This window comes from Lissotriton vulgaris, chromosome 10 (assembly GCF_964263255.1).
Source record: "Lissotriton vulgaris chromosome 10, aLisVul1.2, whole genome shotgun sequence".
Classification (NCBI taxonomy): domain Eukaryota; kingdom Metazoa; phylum Chordata; class Amphibia; order Caudata; family Salamandridae; genus Lissotriton; species Lissotriton vulgaris.
The window spans coordinates 852,089,435-852,106,809 of NC_141698.1; the positions used below are offsets into that span (position 1 = coordinate 852,089,435).

Consider the following 17,375-nt stretch of genomic DNA (forward strand, 5'->3'; position numbering starts at 1 on the left):
AATCTTAACGGTAAATCCAGTGTTAGGATTGTGTGGAAAGAGTGAACAACCCAAATCCGAGAACCTTGCAATGAGGCCCTAAGTGTTTGAAGGTATAACTTATGTGTTTTGATACCAGTGGTTTTATGTCTGTAAGTTTTAAATGCAATTTCTCCCCACAATGAGTTATGCAAAAACATGTATTCCTCTATAGGAGCTATTTGGTACTGAAGGAGTAGACCTGCTTCTTCTGCTATTGAGGATGGACCCCAACAAGTTCTACAGCGGAATCGGTCATAATAGACTCATTCTCAGCACTCTGGATAGTGTTTGGTAAGTGTCCTCATTCTCAGCACTCTGGATTGTGTTTGGTAAGTGTCTTCATTATCAGCACACTGGGTAGTGTTTGGGAAGTGTCCTCATTTGCAGCACTCTGGATTGTGTTTGGTAAGTGTCCTCATTCTCAGCACTCTGGCTTGTGTTTGGGAAGTGTCCTCATTATCAAAGTGTTTGGGGGGGGTGTCCTCATTCTGGGCACTCTGGATAGTGTTAGGTAAGTAGCCTCATTATCAGCACTCTGGAAATTGTTTGACAAGTGTCCTCGTTCTCTGCATGCTGGATAGTGTTTGGCAAGTGTCCTCATTCTCGAAACTATGGATAGTGTTTGGTAAGTGTCCTCGTTCTCGGCACGCTGGATAGTGTTTGGCAAGTGTCCTCATTATCAGCACTCTGGAAATTGTTTGACAAGTGTCCTCGTTCTCTGCATGCTGGATAGTGTTTGACAAGTGTCCTCATTCTCGAAACTATGGATAGTGTTTGGTAAGTGTCCTACTTCTCGGCACGCTGGATTGTGTTTGGCAAGTGACCTCATTATCGGCACTCTGGATAGTGTTTGACAAGTGTCTTTCTTTCTAGGCACTCTGGATAGTGTTTGGAAAGTGTCCTCATTATTGGTATGCTGGATAGTGTTTGGAAAGTGTCCTCATTCTGGGCACTCCGGATAGTGTTTGGCAAGTGTCCTCATTCTGGGCACTCTGGATAGTGTTTGGCGAGTGTCCTCATTCTGGGCACTCCGGATAGTGTTTGGAAAGTGTCCTCATTCTGGGCACTCTGGATAGTGTTTGGCAAGTGTCCTCATTCTGGGCACTCTGGATAGTGTTTGGCAAGTGTCCTCATTCTGGGCACTCCAGATAGTGTTTGGAAAGTGTCCTCATTCTGGGCACTCCGGATAGTGTTTGGCAAGTGTCCTCATTATTGGTATGCTGGATAGTGTTTGGAAAGTGTCCTCATTCTCGGCACTCTGGATAGTGTTTGGCAAGTGTCCTCATTATTGGTATGCTGCATAGTGTTTGGAAAGTGTCCTCATTCTGGGCACTCCGGATAGTGTTTTGCAAGTGTCCTCATTCTGGGAACTCAGGATAGTGTTTGGCAAGTGCCCACATTCTCAGCGCTCTCACTCTAGATAGTGTTTGGCAAGTGTCCTTCTCAACATGCTGGATAGTGTTTGGCAAGTGTCCTCATTCTGGGCACTCTGAATAGTGTTTGGAAAGTGTCCTCATTCTCAGCACTCTGGATAGTGTTTGGAAAGTGTCCATGTTCTCGGCACTCTGGATAGTGTTCGGCAAGTGTCCTTGTTCTCGGCACTGTGGATAGTGTTTGGCAAGTGTCCTCGTTCTCGGCACTTTGGATAGTGTTTGGCAAGTGTCCTTGTTCTCGGCACTCTGGATAGTGTTTGGCAAGTGTCCTCGTTCTCGGCACTCTGAATAGTGTTTGGAAAGTGTCCTCATTCTCTTCCAGGGGATACTCATCAATAGTCATAAGCACTGAATAGTCCCGGCCTCGTGCGGGACCCCGGAGCAATAGCCAATAATATGCATATATCTACATATATATATATATATATATATATACATACATATAAATACACATATAATAACTATATATATATATAGATAATATGCATTATACATATGCAGCCCAAAATAACCATACTAGGCTCAAAAGACTGCCCCCAAATGCCTGAAACAAATCTTTACATTTGTTAAATAAAGACATATAAATGACCTTATATGAAAATGCAAAGAAGAAAGCACTGCCTTTGTTGTCTTTGAAACACAGCACCTTTATTTTCAAAGGTAAAACAGGCAGGACCATAGAGGCAGCTTTAGCCTAGATAGGCTGCATTGTAACAATAGGAAAAAAACTGGCGCCGTGCCTTTAAGACCTCTATGAGCCTCCAGGCTCCCATCATGCACCACAGGTGATAGTTAGGTCAGTTCTTTTTTCCGGCTCCTTCTGTGAGGATCCTGGAGCATTGAGCTCGCCAGTTGGTGATTTTATTTCACTTTTTTCTGGTAGTTCTTTCAATTTTTTGTCTTTACTCGACATCTTTAGTCTTTATCTGACTAATTCAACAATTTTTGTGGTTTTTTGACCTTTTTTTTTCCAGTCACAATGCCTGCCTTATTTAGTAAGTGCCCGGCCTGTGGAAAAAAAATGGCCAAATCAGACCCTCATTCGGTCTGTGTGGCTTGTCTTCCATCTACACACAAGCCAGAACTTTGCTACCATTGCAGCAAGTTAACAAACAGAACTTTAAGAGAGAGGGAGAAGAGCAGGCTTCAGTTCCTGCATGACAGAGGTGAAACCGTGAGTGGAAGAGAAGAACTTCACTCCAGGAAACCTTCTTCTCAGCGGAAAGAACATAAGGAAAGAGGGGAGAAGAGAAAACATCGTTCCCCGTCGACTTCGAGGGACAGATCTTCTTCTAGAGTTCCGGTATGTTCGAAATCGTCGAAATCAGCGTCACGTCTTCCGTCGACGTCGAAGTCGCCGTCGAAGAAGGATTCGCCGTCGATGAGAGGTGAGAGACGTCATGAGTGTAGGCGATCCAAGTCTGGCTCCCCTACGACTACGAGAGGACGGGACTCAACATCGTCTCATCGACGTCGACGTTCACCGTCGAGAGGCTCAAAAGAACAGTCAAGGCCGCCATCGAGAGGCGCTATGACACCGACGTCGAACCGGGCATTGGAGGTTTCGACGTCGAAGAGCCCTGACCAGTTGGCGTCAAGGCACACGACACCTAAAAAAAGCGTTGTCGTCGAGGCGCTTGACTCCATCACCTAAGAGACACTCGACGTCGAGGAGACCGCCGTCGAGAAAGTCGACGCCGAGGAGTTCGCCGCCGAGGAGGACGCCGCCGAGGAGGTCGCCGCCGAGGAGGACGCTGCCGAGGAGGACGCTGCCGAGGAGGACGCCGCCGAAGAGGTCGACGCCGAAGAGGTCGACGCCGAGAAGATCACCTTTGGAAAGATCGACGTCGAAGAGACCACGCTCCACGTCTCCTGCAGCTAAACGACCTAGAACGGTTTCTAAAGATCGATCTCAGGTTTCTGTGGCTGTTTCTGGGAGTTCATCTTCATTCCCTGGGCTGAATATAGTACAGATCTCTCCAGAGCCTTCAAGAGCGCCATCGCCTACAGGGGCTAACATCTCCCCACGATGGTTGGGAGAACTTAGAGACTGGAAGATAAGGAGAATCAATCTTCCAAAGTCTAGGTCCAGGTCGCCGGTGTCGGAATGACCCGTGTCAAGATCAAGGTCACCTCTTTTACGAGTGACCCAGTCTCCTGGAAGGCGGCAGCGTACTCCGCAGAGGAAGTCTCCATCCATGAGAAGGCGGACTTCACCTTCTCCAAGGTCTTCACATCACCGATCATCCAAGAGACGTGATACGAGACCCTCGACAAGATCTACGAATTCGAAGAGATATTACTCACCGACGTTATCTTCGACTCCTCCAAGCAGGATATCGCCGATTGATGACGTAATCACTTTTAATGAGGTTCTTCGCCGGGGAGCAGCGAAACTTAATATAGAGATGCCTGTCTCTACTGCGAAGACTACAGTTATCTTCGAAACTTTACATCAAAGATTCTCATCGAGACCTTTACTTCCTCTGGTTCCAGGTCTCTTGGAGCCTGCCGAACATAAGTTCTTGACACCGGCTTCTTTGCGAGCGGTTACCTCACGGATCGCAAAGAAGTACAGGGCTCCGGACATTGACCCGTTATTTTTAAGAGCAGAGCCGCAACCTGATTCGGTCATCGTCTCAGCGGCACGTAAAAATCAGAATGGATCGACGTCCTCGTCTGTTCCCCCAGACAAGGACAGCAAGACTATGGATTCGGTAGGAAAGAAAATGTGTGCCACTTCTGCTTCCTACATGAAGGTTGCCAGCGCCTCCGCTTTGTTGGGTCGCTATGACCGTTCTCTTTGGGATTCCTTATCCCGGTTCGCTGAAAAACTTCCCAAAGAAGACAAGAATGACTTCCTGGAAATACTTCATGAAGGTGGGCTAGTGTCTAATCAGGTGATTAGCGCAGCTGCGGATGCTTCCGATCTATCCACGCATGGCTATGCTCATGGTCTTTGCGCGAGACGTTCAGCTTGGCTAAGACTTACGGGTCTTAAACCTGAAGCCCAGCACCGCATTTTAAACCTGCCTTTTAATGGGAAAACGCTCTTTGAGTCTCATGCTGACGACGAAATGTCAAAAATGAAGACAGAGCTGGATACTGTGAGAGCTGTAGGTCTCGAAAAGAGGAAGGACAATTTTAAGAAAAAATACCGTCCTTATGATCGGAGACAGGGCCAGCAGAGGGTTCAAACCCCTCAATGGTCTTCACAACAGAATCAAGGAAGATCTCAGTTCTCTCAGCGTCGTCTTGGTAGAGGAAGAGGCGGAATTTCCAGACAGACTGCTCCTGGAAACAAGCAGCAACAGCAAAAGCAGTGAGTGTTTGCTTCCCCTGAGCCCGTTGACCACTCCGGTGGGGGGAAGTGTGCGTTTTTTACCTGGAGGAGTGGAAAAACATCACAAACGACGCATGGGTGCTGAATATTGTGCAAAATGGATATGCAATCAGGTTCAAGTTTCCTCCACCTTCAATTCTTCCTCAAAAGACTGTATTCCATCGTCTTCACCTTTTAAAAAAGGAAGTGTCAGTGTTACTCCTAAAGAAAGCCATCGAAGAGGTCCCAAGGACACAACGTCGAAAAGGAATTTACTCCCGTTACTTTCTAGTTCAAAAGAAAGGTCCAAGCAGGGAGTTCAGGCCCATACTAGATCTCAGGCGCCTCAATCAGTTCATTCGGCGAGAAAAGTTCAGAATGCTGGCGTTACACCAAATAATTCCACTCTTGCATCAAAAGGACTGGATGTGCTCCATAGATCTTCAAGATGCGTATTTTCACATCCCCGTTGCCCCAAAACATCGGAAGTTTCTAAGGTTCTGCATTCAAACCAATCATTACCAGTTCGCAGTCTTGCCCTTCGGCTAAAGTCAGCTCCTCGCACCTTTTCAAAGTGCATGGCACTCGTAGCGGCTTTCCTAAGAAAGAGGCATATTTTCGTCTATCCCTATCTAGACGATTGGCTGATAAAGAGTGCCTCTCCAGTTCTACTTCAGCAACATCTCACGTTCTGTATTCATCAGCTGCGAAGACTAGGTCTGCACGTGAACTTCAAGAAGTCTATCCTCAATCCCACACAGAGGATCCACTATCTGGGCGCACTTCTGGATTCAAAGGACGCAAAAGCGTATCCTTCGGAGGAGAGACTATCATCCATTCTCCTCAAGTGCCAAACAATGTTAAAGACTCTTCGACCAACGGCCAGACAGATCTCGTCTCTGCTAGGATCCATGGCGTCTTGCATTTTCCTTGTTCCAAATGCCAGGCTACACATGAGACCTCTGCAACAGTCGCTGGAGGATCAGTGGTCCTAGTTTTCAAACCGATGGGAAGACAAACTATCATTGCCTCTGTCGGTGCGAATCTCCATTCAATGGTGGATGCAGCGGAATCATCTGGTTGTGGGAGTACCTTTTCAGGAGCACATGCCCAAACGATCCCTGGTGACAGATGCGTCCCTGCAGGGTTGGGGCGCTCATCTAGAGTCACTTCAAGTTCAAGGAGTGTGGTCGGAGAAAGAAAAGTTGTATCACATCAACATGTTGGAGCTCAGAGCTGTCCATCTAGCTCTCAAGGCTTTCTTTCCTGTGCTCAAGACATCCTCTCTGCTTGTTTAGACGGACAATACAACAACAATGTACTATCTGAACAAGCAGGGCGGACCGAGATCCAGACCTCTGTCGCTGGAAGCGCAAGCAATCTGGAATGGCTTCTGGCTCGGGGTATGAAAATTTCAGCTGTCCATCTGCCCGGTGTCCTCAACGTACAAGCAGACGAACTAAGCAGACACTTCGCAGAAGCGCACGACTGGGTCTTAAAAGACGAAGTAATAAGAGACGTCTTTCAAACATGGGGGTTACCAGAGATCGATCTCTTTGCAGACGCCGAAAACGCAAAATGCAGCGTCTTCGCATCCAGGTACCCACAACGAGGATCCAAGGGGAATGCTCTGTGGATAGACTGGACAGAGACGTTACTCTACGCTTTTCCACCGATTCCACTCATTCCCTTGGTGATCAAGAAACTGTACAATTCCAAGACAGACATGAGTCTGGTGGCTCCGGATTGGCCTCGCCAATGGTGGTACCCGGATCTCCTGCATCTCTCCAAGATACCGCACAAGAGACTTCCTTGCTTTCCGGATCTGCTGACGAGAGAGAACGGCAGGGTGTTCCACCCCAACCTGCCGTCCCTGAAGCTAGCAGTATGGTACCTGAGTTCGTCCAGTATGGTCACCTAGGTCTCTCTCAGGACTGTATGTTCATCTTAAAGGAGGCAAGGAGAGCTTCTACACGAAAGACATATGCTTTCAAGTGGAAGCGATTTTTCACGCGGTGTGCCGCTGAAGGTCATGACCCCATTCGAGGTCAGGAACAGGTACTGTTACCATACTTACTTTCTTTGGCCAAAGCAGGTTTACAGTATTCATCTATTAAGGTCCATCTGGCAGCAATAACAGCTTATCGAAAGTCCCCTACTCAGGTTTCTTTCTTTCAAATGCCAGTTGTGAAGGATTTCCTGGAGGGTCTCAGGAAGGTGTATCCTCCCTTGGGAGCTTAATGTGGTTTTGTCTAAATTGATGGGTCCCCCATTCGAACCTATACATAAAGCTTCTCTTCAACATCTGTCGTGGAAGGTGTCTTTCCTTGTAGCTATCACTTCTGCGCTCAGGGTGAGCGAGATTCAGGCGTTTTGTGCAACAGAACCCTATTTCGTTTTCCATGCGAATAGAGTGGTACTTCGGACTCATCCGAGATTTCTCCCTAAAGTAATCTCGGATTTTCACATAAATCAATCAGTGACACTACCTACGTTTTTTGCTACTCCGAGCTCTTCTGCACTCTTTGGATTTGAAAAGAGTTTTGAAGTTTTACCTTGATAAAACTAAGAGTGTCAGAAAGACTGATCATCTATTTGTGAACTACGGTCCTCTAAATACGGGTTTTCCTGCTACTAAGAGGTCCATTTCTAGATGGATTGTGTCATGCATTTTGTTATGTTATCAGTTGTCACGAAAGCACCTCCCGGGTAGACCTAGAGCTCATTCCACTAGAGGAAAGGCTGCTACTATAGCAATGCTTAAAAATGTTCCTGTACATGAAATTTGTAAGGCAGCTACGTGGCGGTCGGTTCACACATTTGCCCGCCATTACTGCCTTGATTCTGATGCTCAGGCTGATGCCCAAGTTGGTCAGGCGTCACTGACAAATTTGTTTGGGTAATTCACATAAGAGTGTGCTGTCTAGAAGGTCTGGTGTTCGTCCGCAGGGTATGGGATGGGCTTGCTACTCTATTCAGTGCTTATGACTACTGATGAGTATCCCCTGGAAGAGAAGGATTAGTTACTTACCTGTAATCCTAGTTCTCTTCCAGGGGTATACTCATCAAAGTCATAAGCACACCCACCCTCCTCCCCGGACGAATACCAGAACTGGCTATTTTACGCATTACCCATGCTGTGTTTACACTGTTATACGCCGTCCAAAAAAAACTGACCTAATTGTCACCTGTGGTGCATGATGGGAGCCTGGAGGCTCATAGAGGTCTTAAAGGCACGGCACCAGTTTTTTTCCTATTGTTACAATGCAGCCTATCTAGGCTAAAGCTGCCTCTATGGTCCTACCTGTTTTACCTTTGAAAATAAAGGTGGTGTGTTTCAAAGACAACAAAGGCAGTGCTTTCTTCTTTGCATTTTCATATAAGGTCATTTATATGTCTTTATTTAACAAATGTAAAGATTTGTTTCAGGCATTTGGGGGCAGTCTTTTGAGCCTAGTATGGTTATTTTGGGCTGCATATGTATAATGCATATTATCTATATATATATATATAGTTATTATTTGTGTATTTATATGTATGTATATATATATATATATATATATGTAGATATATGCATATTATTGGCTATTGCTCCGGGGTCCCGCACGAGGGCGGGACTATTCAGTGCTTATGACTTTGATGAGTATACCCCTGGAAGAGAACTAGGATTACAGGTAAGTAACTAATCCTTCTCAGCACTCTGAATAGTGTTTGGAAAGTGTCCTCATTCTCAGCACTCTGGATAGTGTTTGGAAAGTGTCCATGTTCTCGGCACTCTGGATAGCGTTTGGCAAGTGTCCTCGTTCTCGGCACTCTGGATAGTGTTTGGCAAGTGTCCACATTCTCAACACTCTCACTCTGGATAGTGTTTGGTAAGTGTTCTTCCCAACACTCTGGATTGTGTTTGGTAAGAGTCCTCATTCTCGGCACTGTGGATAGTGTTTGGCAAGTGTCCTCGTTCTGGGCACTTTGGATAGTGTTTGGCAAGTGCCCACATTCTCAGCACTCTCACTCTGGATAGTGTTTGGCAAGTATTCTTCCCAACACTCTGGATAGTGTTTGGGAAGTGTCCACATTCTCAGCACTCTCACTCTGGATAGTGTTTGGCAAGTATTCTTCCCAACACTCTGGATAGTGTTTGGGAAGTGTCCACATTCTCAGCACTCTCACTCTGGATAGTGTTTGGCAAGTATTCTTCCCAACACTCTGGATAGTGTTTGGGAAGTGTCCACATTCTCAGCACTCTCACTCTGGATAGTGTTTGGCAAGTATTCTTCCCAACACTCTGGATAGTGTTTGGGAAGTGTCCACATTCTCAGCACTCTCACTCTGGATAGTGTTTGGCAAGTATTCTTCCCAACACTCTGGATAGTGTTTGGGAAGTGTCCACATTCTCAGCACTCTCACTCTGGATAGTGTTTGGCAAGTATTCTTCCCAACACTCTGGATAGTGTTTGGGAAGTGTCCACATTTCTTAATGAATACATTATATGTGCTGTGTTCTTAAACATTCAAATCCACTGGTTTGATGTGTGTACGTTTTACCCTGGGATTTATTTTGTGAATTACTAAATTATTGGAGATTTTAACTAAACGCAAAACGCTTGGAATCTTTCATGAGCGCAGTGCAGTGTTTGTACTGTAGCTCTCATTTCAGCCTAAAATTGATGGCAAAGCATTGCATATGATCCTAATGTTTGAAAGACGCCCCTTCTCTACAAAGTAACATTTTAAACGTCATCCTCTAACGCAAGGTAGCAGCATGTATGCATCCGTTTTTCTTAGGAAGTGCATTAACTCTGATAATGGAAATTTTAAAATCGTTACAAATCGGCCCAGCAGTCTCGCATAGAGAACTGAAGAATGTGTGTACAGGGGCAAGCAGCAGAGGAGGCTTAACTAGTGGCCTGGATGGACTGTCTAAATGCCCCCCAACATCTCGTGGATTATGTCTGTGCTATGTTGGACTGTGAAGCACAGTTATTCCATCAGCTTGCAATGTTTGACATGGAGCACAGGGTCAAGACTGATTTGCATATGGCTGGGTTCAAACTAGAACGGCATGGTGAGCAAAAAAACGATGGATTTAGGCCCAGATCTCTGTACTGGGGTGAATGTATGACATTGATCTGCATTCTGTCCATCAACTATTGCTTTTGCATGTTGGACTGTGAGGCACAGTTATTCCATCAGCTTGCAATGTCTGACAGTAAATGGTTATCTATGAAGAGTTTGTATAGCACACACTTAGCCAAGAGGCACTGAAGGTGTACAGGGCCAGGGGCAGTAATACAGCTAATGAATTACTGTCAGCAAAGCTTGTTCTGAGAGTGGAGAGGAATTATTACCTTTTCGTGATGTAGTGTTCTTAAAGAGGTGTGCCCTCATCATATTCCTTAATTGGAGCAGGATTTTGGAGGGTCTGATGGATAGCGATTTTGTTCCAGATCCTGGATGCACAAATTGAGAAGTGTTTTTTTGTACTTGACCTACAGTGTGATGGTGTCCTGGCTGCTTTTGTGCTGAGATCTGGGAGGTGGTGAACATGTCCTCCAGAAAGGCAGGGGATAATGAAGCTGGTTTTGAAGATGGCGCAGGGTGACCATGCGAGTCAGTTACGCTCCATTAGAGTGGGGTAATTTGGTCACATTACTTCATTCCCTTGATGAGATGTGCTGTGGCATGGATGATGCTCGTTCGTCAGGCCATTGTGGAATGTGGGAGGCCTTGTAGTAGGGCATTGCACGATCCAGATGCAGGAGGACAGGAGAGCTTTAACAGCAATTCTGAAGTCCCTTTCAGTGATGTTGAAAAAGTATACACATGAAAGAAACCATGGGCCGTATTATGATAAATGCTCAATTTCAGTGTTTCCGCCTGGAGCATCTTGAAAAAGGTGCTCCCGGTGCAAATAGTGAAAATGCTCCTTACTACCATGAATGCGCTACCCCTAGGGCCGCCGCCAACTCATGCTGCCCTGGGGGCAGCGCATTCCTGTGAAAAACAGACCGGCTGCTTTACAGACGCTCCGTATTTCCACAGTTATCAGGGGCGTCCATGGGACTTCCTTTCCCCTCACTAGAGGGCTGCCATCAGGGGGAGCACTGACAGTATGCCACCCTATAGATGGCACACTCTCAGTGCGCCTCCTGAGGGCTTCTTTGCCTCTGCGCCCACATCAATAATACGGCGCAGGCGCAGAGGCAAAGGGATTCCCTCGTTTGTGTGGGGCACGCCCCCATGCAAATGAGGGAACGCCCCCTTGAAGATAGCGCTGGTGCTTTATGTGCGCCAGCTCTATAGCTATTACAGAAGGGGCTGCACAAGCGCCTGCAGCCTCCTCTAATACCAAAGTGCCCAGGGGCACGCAAAAGGGGCACAAACCCCTCTTGCGCCCCTGGGGCACTTTATGTAATACGGCCCCATAATGATAAGCCAATGCTCACTAAACCTTAGAGTTGTCCTTTATAAAGAAGTTATCGATATTGTTTCAGAATAGTAACAGCATGTTTATTTTTGAAGGTGCTGTGTTATAGGATGCTACACTGCAGAAGACTACTTTCTGGAAAAAGAAGGCATTTTCATCCTTCTGGATTTACTGTTGGTAGGTGTACAGTGTCTAAAATCAACAGACTACACAATATTTTAACGGATAAGTGAAGTTCAGGTATGTATCTGTTTCTGTTACCAAGCACTGGAAAGCTGTTATTTTAATATAACTTACAACTTAGGAAGGCACTGAACACTTTACTGTTCTCAGCGTACCTGCAATATTAAAAGCATTAAATTATGACACAAAAAAAAGCATTAAATGAGTCCAGTCCAAGATGCAAGATAACAGTTAAGATTTAACAACATTATGTGACCTCTTGTTTGGGATGATTTGTGCTATACAAGGCCCTCATAAAAATATTCAGTACACTGCTGACCTACACCATCAACACATACTGGAATCATGCACCTCTGTCAAAGGAACTAACCTTTAACTCTCATATGGCTCCCTGGCTTTACAATGGCTGGGAATCTACAACTCTTACCTCCCAGGACCTCCTCATCTCTTGTTTCCCCCTCCACCTTCTGAGATAGTCACATACAATTTTAGCTACAGTCCACTGGAGCTTATCAAAATCTTCACACACTTCTCCATCATCAGTTCTTCATTTGTAACAGCAACATCTTTTTTGGTGACTTTTACCTTCCCAGTGAATCGTCCACTGATAAAATTAACATAATGTTCAGTGCCTTCTTTAGTACCTTGAGCGTTAATAAACATATCAGCTGACCAACCCTCACCCAAGAAACCACCTTAAACCTGGTCTTCTCCATGCTCTCATTCCATTGCCTTGCCCACTTCCACTGTGGACTGACCACTTAACAAACAACATTTTCCTCCATCGTACACAACACATCTACTGTGGGCAAACATAAATGTGAAAAACATTTTTACTACATCAAATCTTTCTCTATTGACACTCATCACAAACTGATGATGTATCTTTGCAACTACGACCAAATCCACAACCAATGACAACACAATCGTAAATGTACTCAACACCGCCCTGAAAGCCAACATGTTAATGTTAGTGGTTATTTATTGAGTGCACTTTCACCGAGTGGCTTCATGGCGCTGACCAGAAAACAGAGCAAGCTAAGAGCAGACTGAACAGACCGCAAGCTATCCACTATCCCATGTTATATGCTTGCTGGAACAACCATGTCCTGAGAAGCTTCCTAAACTGCATGGTGTCAGTACAAGACTGAATTGCCAAGGGAAAAGAGTTCCAGAGTTTTGGCGCCAGGACCGCAAAGCGGCGGCCACCTTGACGGAGACGTTTGAAATTAGGAACAGATAGCAGGAAAAGATGGGCTGAGCGAAGAGCCCGATTGGGAACATATCTAGGTAGTAGATCAATAATAAATGCAGGGCTTTTAGCATACAGTGCCTTGAACACAAGGCAACCTGTTTTAAAAACACATCGCTGAGAAATAGGAAGCCAGTGTAGTTTCTCGAGCGCAGGTCTAATAGGTTGCCATCTGGGTTGTCGAATAACCAGCCGAGCTGCCTGATTATGTACCAACTGCAAACGCTTGAACAGATAGAGTGGCATACCCAGGTACACAGAGTTCGCATAGTCCAGATGAGATGTAACAGTGGCAGTTATAATCCGGATCAGAGCATCCTGAGTGAAGAAACGATGGATCTTCCTGATCTTGCGCATCTGAAGGAAGCACTTCGAGATCACATTGCCCACCTGGGATTTCAATGTGAGTTCCTTATCAAGGGAAAATCCCAGAGTTTTGGCCGAACTGGATGGGAGAGGAGATGGACCCAGCTCCACAGGCCAATAATGTGAACCCCAAAATCTATGGCTGTCCCCGGTCAGGACAAGCTCTGTCTTTCCCGAGTTCAGTTTCAGATGATTGCAATCCATCCACTGTTGTATATACAACAGTGTTCCCTGAAAATTCGCCACTGAGCAATCAGAGCCATCTATCTCGAAGACCAACTGCAGGTCATCTGCATAATTGAAAACTGTCACATTTCTCTCCTTCAGAGATCAAATCAAAGGGAAAATATAGATGTTAAATAAGTGGGGTGACAGTGCCGAACCCTGCGGGACCCCACATGGGATTTTATTAGGGGGAGGGAGATACGGCCCTTGACGAACCGCCTGAAACCTATCATTCAAAAAGGAAGAGAGCCAGCAGGCGGCCGCCCGCCGGACACCCACAAGTTCGACACGATCGACCAAGATTGCATGGTCAACTGTGTCAAAAGCGGCGGATAGATCTAAAAGTACCAATACCCGGGGAGAACCCCTATCAGCATGGTCTCGGAGAGCATCTAGTACTGCCACAATGACAGTTTCAATAGAATGAGCCGGCTGGAAACCTGCCTGGCCGGATGCATTTACATCAATTAAGCTGTGCTTCACAAAACAGAGCCATTCACACCCTGGTACTCCCAAGAAATTAGAGACAGCAAACGCAAAACAACAAGAAATCATGTGAAACCAAACCAATAGTATTAACACTAATGAAAAACATACACTTTGAATGTACAAGAGTAGATTTGTTTCATTGAATGGCCACAAAAATCAAGTCACTCTTCAAAGCTGTCACTGCCAGTTAAAAATATTCAAGTGGTTGTTACTTTATATTGGTTTTATCTGTTCAAACTCAGCTAAAGACTTTAGCAGCAATGTAAATTTGTAATCACGATTCATATGTGTTGCTTTGAACAGCTGTCAGGTAACGTAGAGCACCATTACAGCCCGTGCATAATTAACCACAGATGTCAGGCAAAATCTGGAATCTCTAGGTAAATGGAAATGCTACGGATTAACAAAAATCTCTCAAGATTCTTTGTTGTAAATTTCACAAAGGGCCATTAGGGCAAATGATCCGCTAACAAAATTCTCTTTTTGTTATTTCTTTCAAAGCTAAACCAGAGTAACATGAACAATGTAATTCTTGGGATACTGGTAGAATTTTGTGACAACCCAAAAACAATTTCCCACCTCAACACCTGGCGAGGAAATAAAAACCAGACTACAGCCAACCTTTTAGTTCAACTTTGGAGACAAGAAGAGGATTTATTAGGTGTTCGTCACAATGAAAATAGGATTATAGGTGAGTTTTCCAAACATAAAGTACTAGTTAGAATTGTTATGATTTTTTTCATGATTCCTCCAATTTATGCTTTCAGTGGTATTTCCTTTGTGTTTTACAACACTTACATGCTTTACCTTATCCAAATCATAAAACTTTATCTATGAATTAATTTACCAATCCTCAGTGCATTGCCTCACAATTTTATTCACCAAATAACATTATTTTTGTAGGTTTATGTGGGGCTACCTTATACCAGAGGGAAATGCCTGTGTGCATATAGCATTAACCCCTGGTATTGACCTCTCAAACTCAACTTCTCTGACAAAGGTCCAAAGCTCATTGATAAGTTTATATTAAGTGAGATTTAGTAGGAAGAAGCACTCCATTATGTTCAATGCAGTAGCTGCAATGGGTGGGGATTCAACTAATAGTTTATTTACTGCTTTCTGTGGAGAAATATGTTTCTTAACACTAACCCAGAAGTGGAAATGTGGTCTCTAACGGAGATCCGTGCATTGTTCATTGGCATATTGGTTGCATATTTTAGGCACATTAATTCTCTGCCATGTAAAATACTGTAAGTTGCACTGATATGTTATCACAAGTTCTCTTGTAAACAGAAACCAATAGGTCCTTCCAGAACCTAGGGCAAGCACAGGTATGTACCAGCTTATCATCTTGAGTGGAACGAGGCTATGACCCAGGCATCGTCCACAACTTAACTGGAGATAAAGCTTATTGGGTCACCAGCATCGGTTATACATAAACCACCTCCTTCACTTCAGGAAGAAGACCCGGAAGAGAGGTCGTTGCACTCTCATTCATTTCATGTAATTCTCACAATACCCTTCAGTGACTAAACTTAACTCAGGGAGCTGTTAGAATGCTTCATTAGAACTGTGCTTCCTTATCAATTGCTCTACTGTTTATAATGTTGTTTGCATATCATATGGAACATCTTAAACGTCATGATATTTTGACAAGTGATAATTGTGGGGTTCAAGGATTATGTAGGCCGTTCTTTGCTTAAGTACTTTAATTTACAATACATTTAAAATGTAGTCTTCATCTTTTTGGTTGAAACAAAGTGTTATGAAATAAAGTCCTTATTTTATGTTTTTGCGCAGATGCAAAGAAACCTTTAGTTGGCATTCTCCAAGATGAACAGGGAGTAATTCCAATGCCTGCAAATTGCCCAAGCAGTGCTATCATGGATGTTGCTGAAAACATGAGGGCGAAAATATATTCTGTATTTTGCAAATTAGGTAAGTGGGTTATTGTTTCAATTGCTATTATCACAAGTAATGTGTGTCACATATTAAGTAATGAATTATTGAGTGGTAAAATTCCATAAATAGAGTATTACTTTATGGCTTCCATGGTAAGACCTTTCATTGTGGTAACCTTGGGTTTATAGCAGAATGTAGTACCAACAATAATCTGTCCATATCAACTCGATCTACTTTCCTTCTGTGATAATTTGAGATTGTCAAATATAGAAAAATGCTGAAGATTCTTGCATGGAGTGATATTTTCTAATATTTTTACTGTAAGGAGTTGACATTCATTAAATGAATTTGATAAATTCATAGAATTACATCAAATCTTCCTGATAAACATAATACAGAAAACAAATAAAATCACTCCCACAACTTAATGAAGTACAGCCTTCGATGGATACTTCTGCAGAATATTCTTAGGTGTCAGACTGGATCTGGAAACTTCAAAGCTCTTACGATGCTGGTAGAGAGCGCTGGCTTCGTCTTGACCCTGGAAGTGACATTCAGATGACGTCACTGAAGCCATAGAGTGCCCACCATGGATCAATGACATCAGTTCCCTTTTTACATTCCTCTGTTGTGGATCCATACCTTGTGGGAGTCTTAGGCTTTCCTCACAAAAATGTGTACTTGCTGTGGTGCAGTGCTATATCTGATAGAGGTTTCTAGCAGCAGATTTCTTACATTTGAATTTTCCCGGCGTCACACTGGATCCGGAAATGTTAGCGTCAGCAGTACACTTGGGTGCCGTCAGTTGACTTTGTTCAGCTCCATGTGGCACGACATTGGCACCGGACAGGATTGAAAGGAGGCCCCATCCTTTTCCACAAAGACGGCTCTGGCATCTGCGCCGGTAAGGTCCCATAGATCTGATCCCAGATCCAGATCGGCTGTGGTGTTGCCAACGCGACCATCCCTGGAGCCTGTTCTGTATTCGATGCTCCCGGCACTGCTGGGCTCACTGGCAGCGCTAGACCCATTCTGATAACTGACCACTTGGAGTCAGATTGACATTTTTGACGATTGAGCCTACAGGCTATGGATCACTGTCTGTACATTTTGAAGAGGTTTAAGGCATGGGAGAGGAGTAGGAGGGGGGTCTCAGGACCCTTTAGAACAATAGTTAGACAATCCTTGTGAGAAATTGGACTGTATGAGGAGCTTGAGGAAGCCAGTGGTCTGGACACTTCTCCAGATACGGGTATACTCTCTTCACCTACTATGACTATGGAGGAGGGGGCTTCTTATGCCATGATGGTAAAGAAGGGGGCAGAGGCCCTTGGCCAGGGGCTGCTTTCAGTGCCAGTCACGACTAATCTCTTGACTGAAGTTCGTCAGCCTAAAGGTTCCTCATCCAAAACCATTTTGCCCTTTAATGAGGCACTAGCAGTGACCTTCTAGATTCATGATCCAAGCCTAGCACAGGGGCTCCTGTGAACAGGAATTTTAGCAAGTTGCCTTCTCCCTGCACCCGGTGATCCAGGTTTACTCAGTCAACATCCTACTCACGAGAGATTGGTGGTCCAAGCCTCAATGTTCCACAGCGGATTCCCTTCCGTCCCCCTGGACAGGGAATAAAAGAGGTTGGAAACACTTGGGAAGAAGATGCTTTCTTCCTCTAGCCTGGCATTATGGTCGGTGAACACAGCATGACTTTTGGGCCATTTCTTGCACACCCTTTGGGAAATGTGCACGTGCTGCCCC

The 17,375-nt window shown here is 44.8% G+C and overlaps 1 protein-coding gene across 1 annotated transcript in view; it reads left to right on the forward strand.

Annotated features, from left to right (window-relative positions):
• CFAP69 (cilia and flagella associated protein 69) overlaps positions 1-17,375 on the forward strand; it is a 552,009-nt gene that overhangs the window by 366,957 nt on the left and 167,677 nt on the right. Inside the window, exons 15-18 of the mRNA XM_086941791.1 lie at positions 194-312; positions 11,299-11,380; positions 14,220-14,409; positions 15,519-15,656. Coding sequence (XP_086797917.1) covers positions 194-312; positions 11,299-11,380; positions 14,220-14,409; positions 15,519-15,656 — 529 coding nt within the window. The remainder of the gene's footprint in view (positions 1-193; positions 313-11,298; positions 11,381-14,219; positions 14,410-15,518; positions 15,657-17,375) is intronic.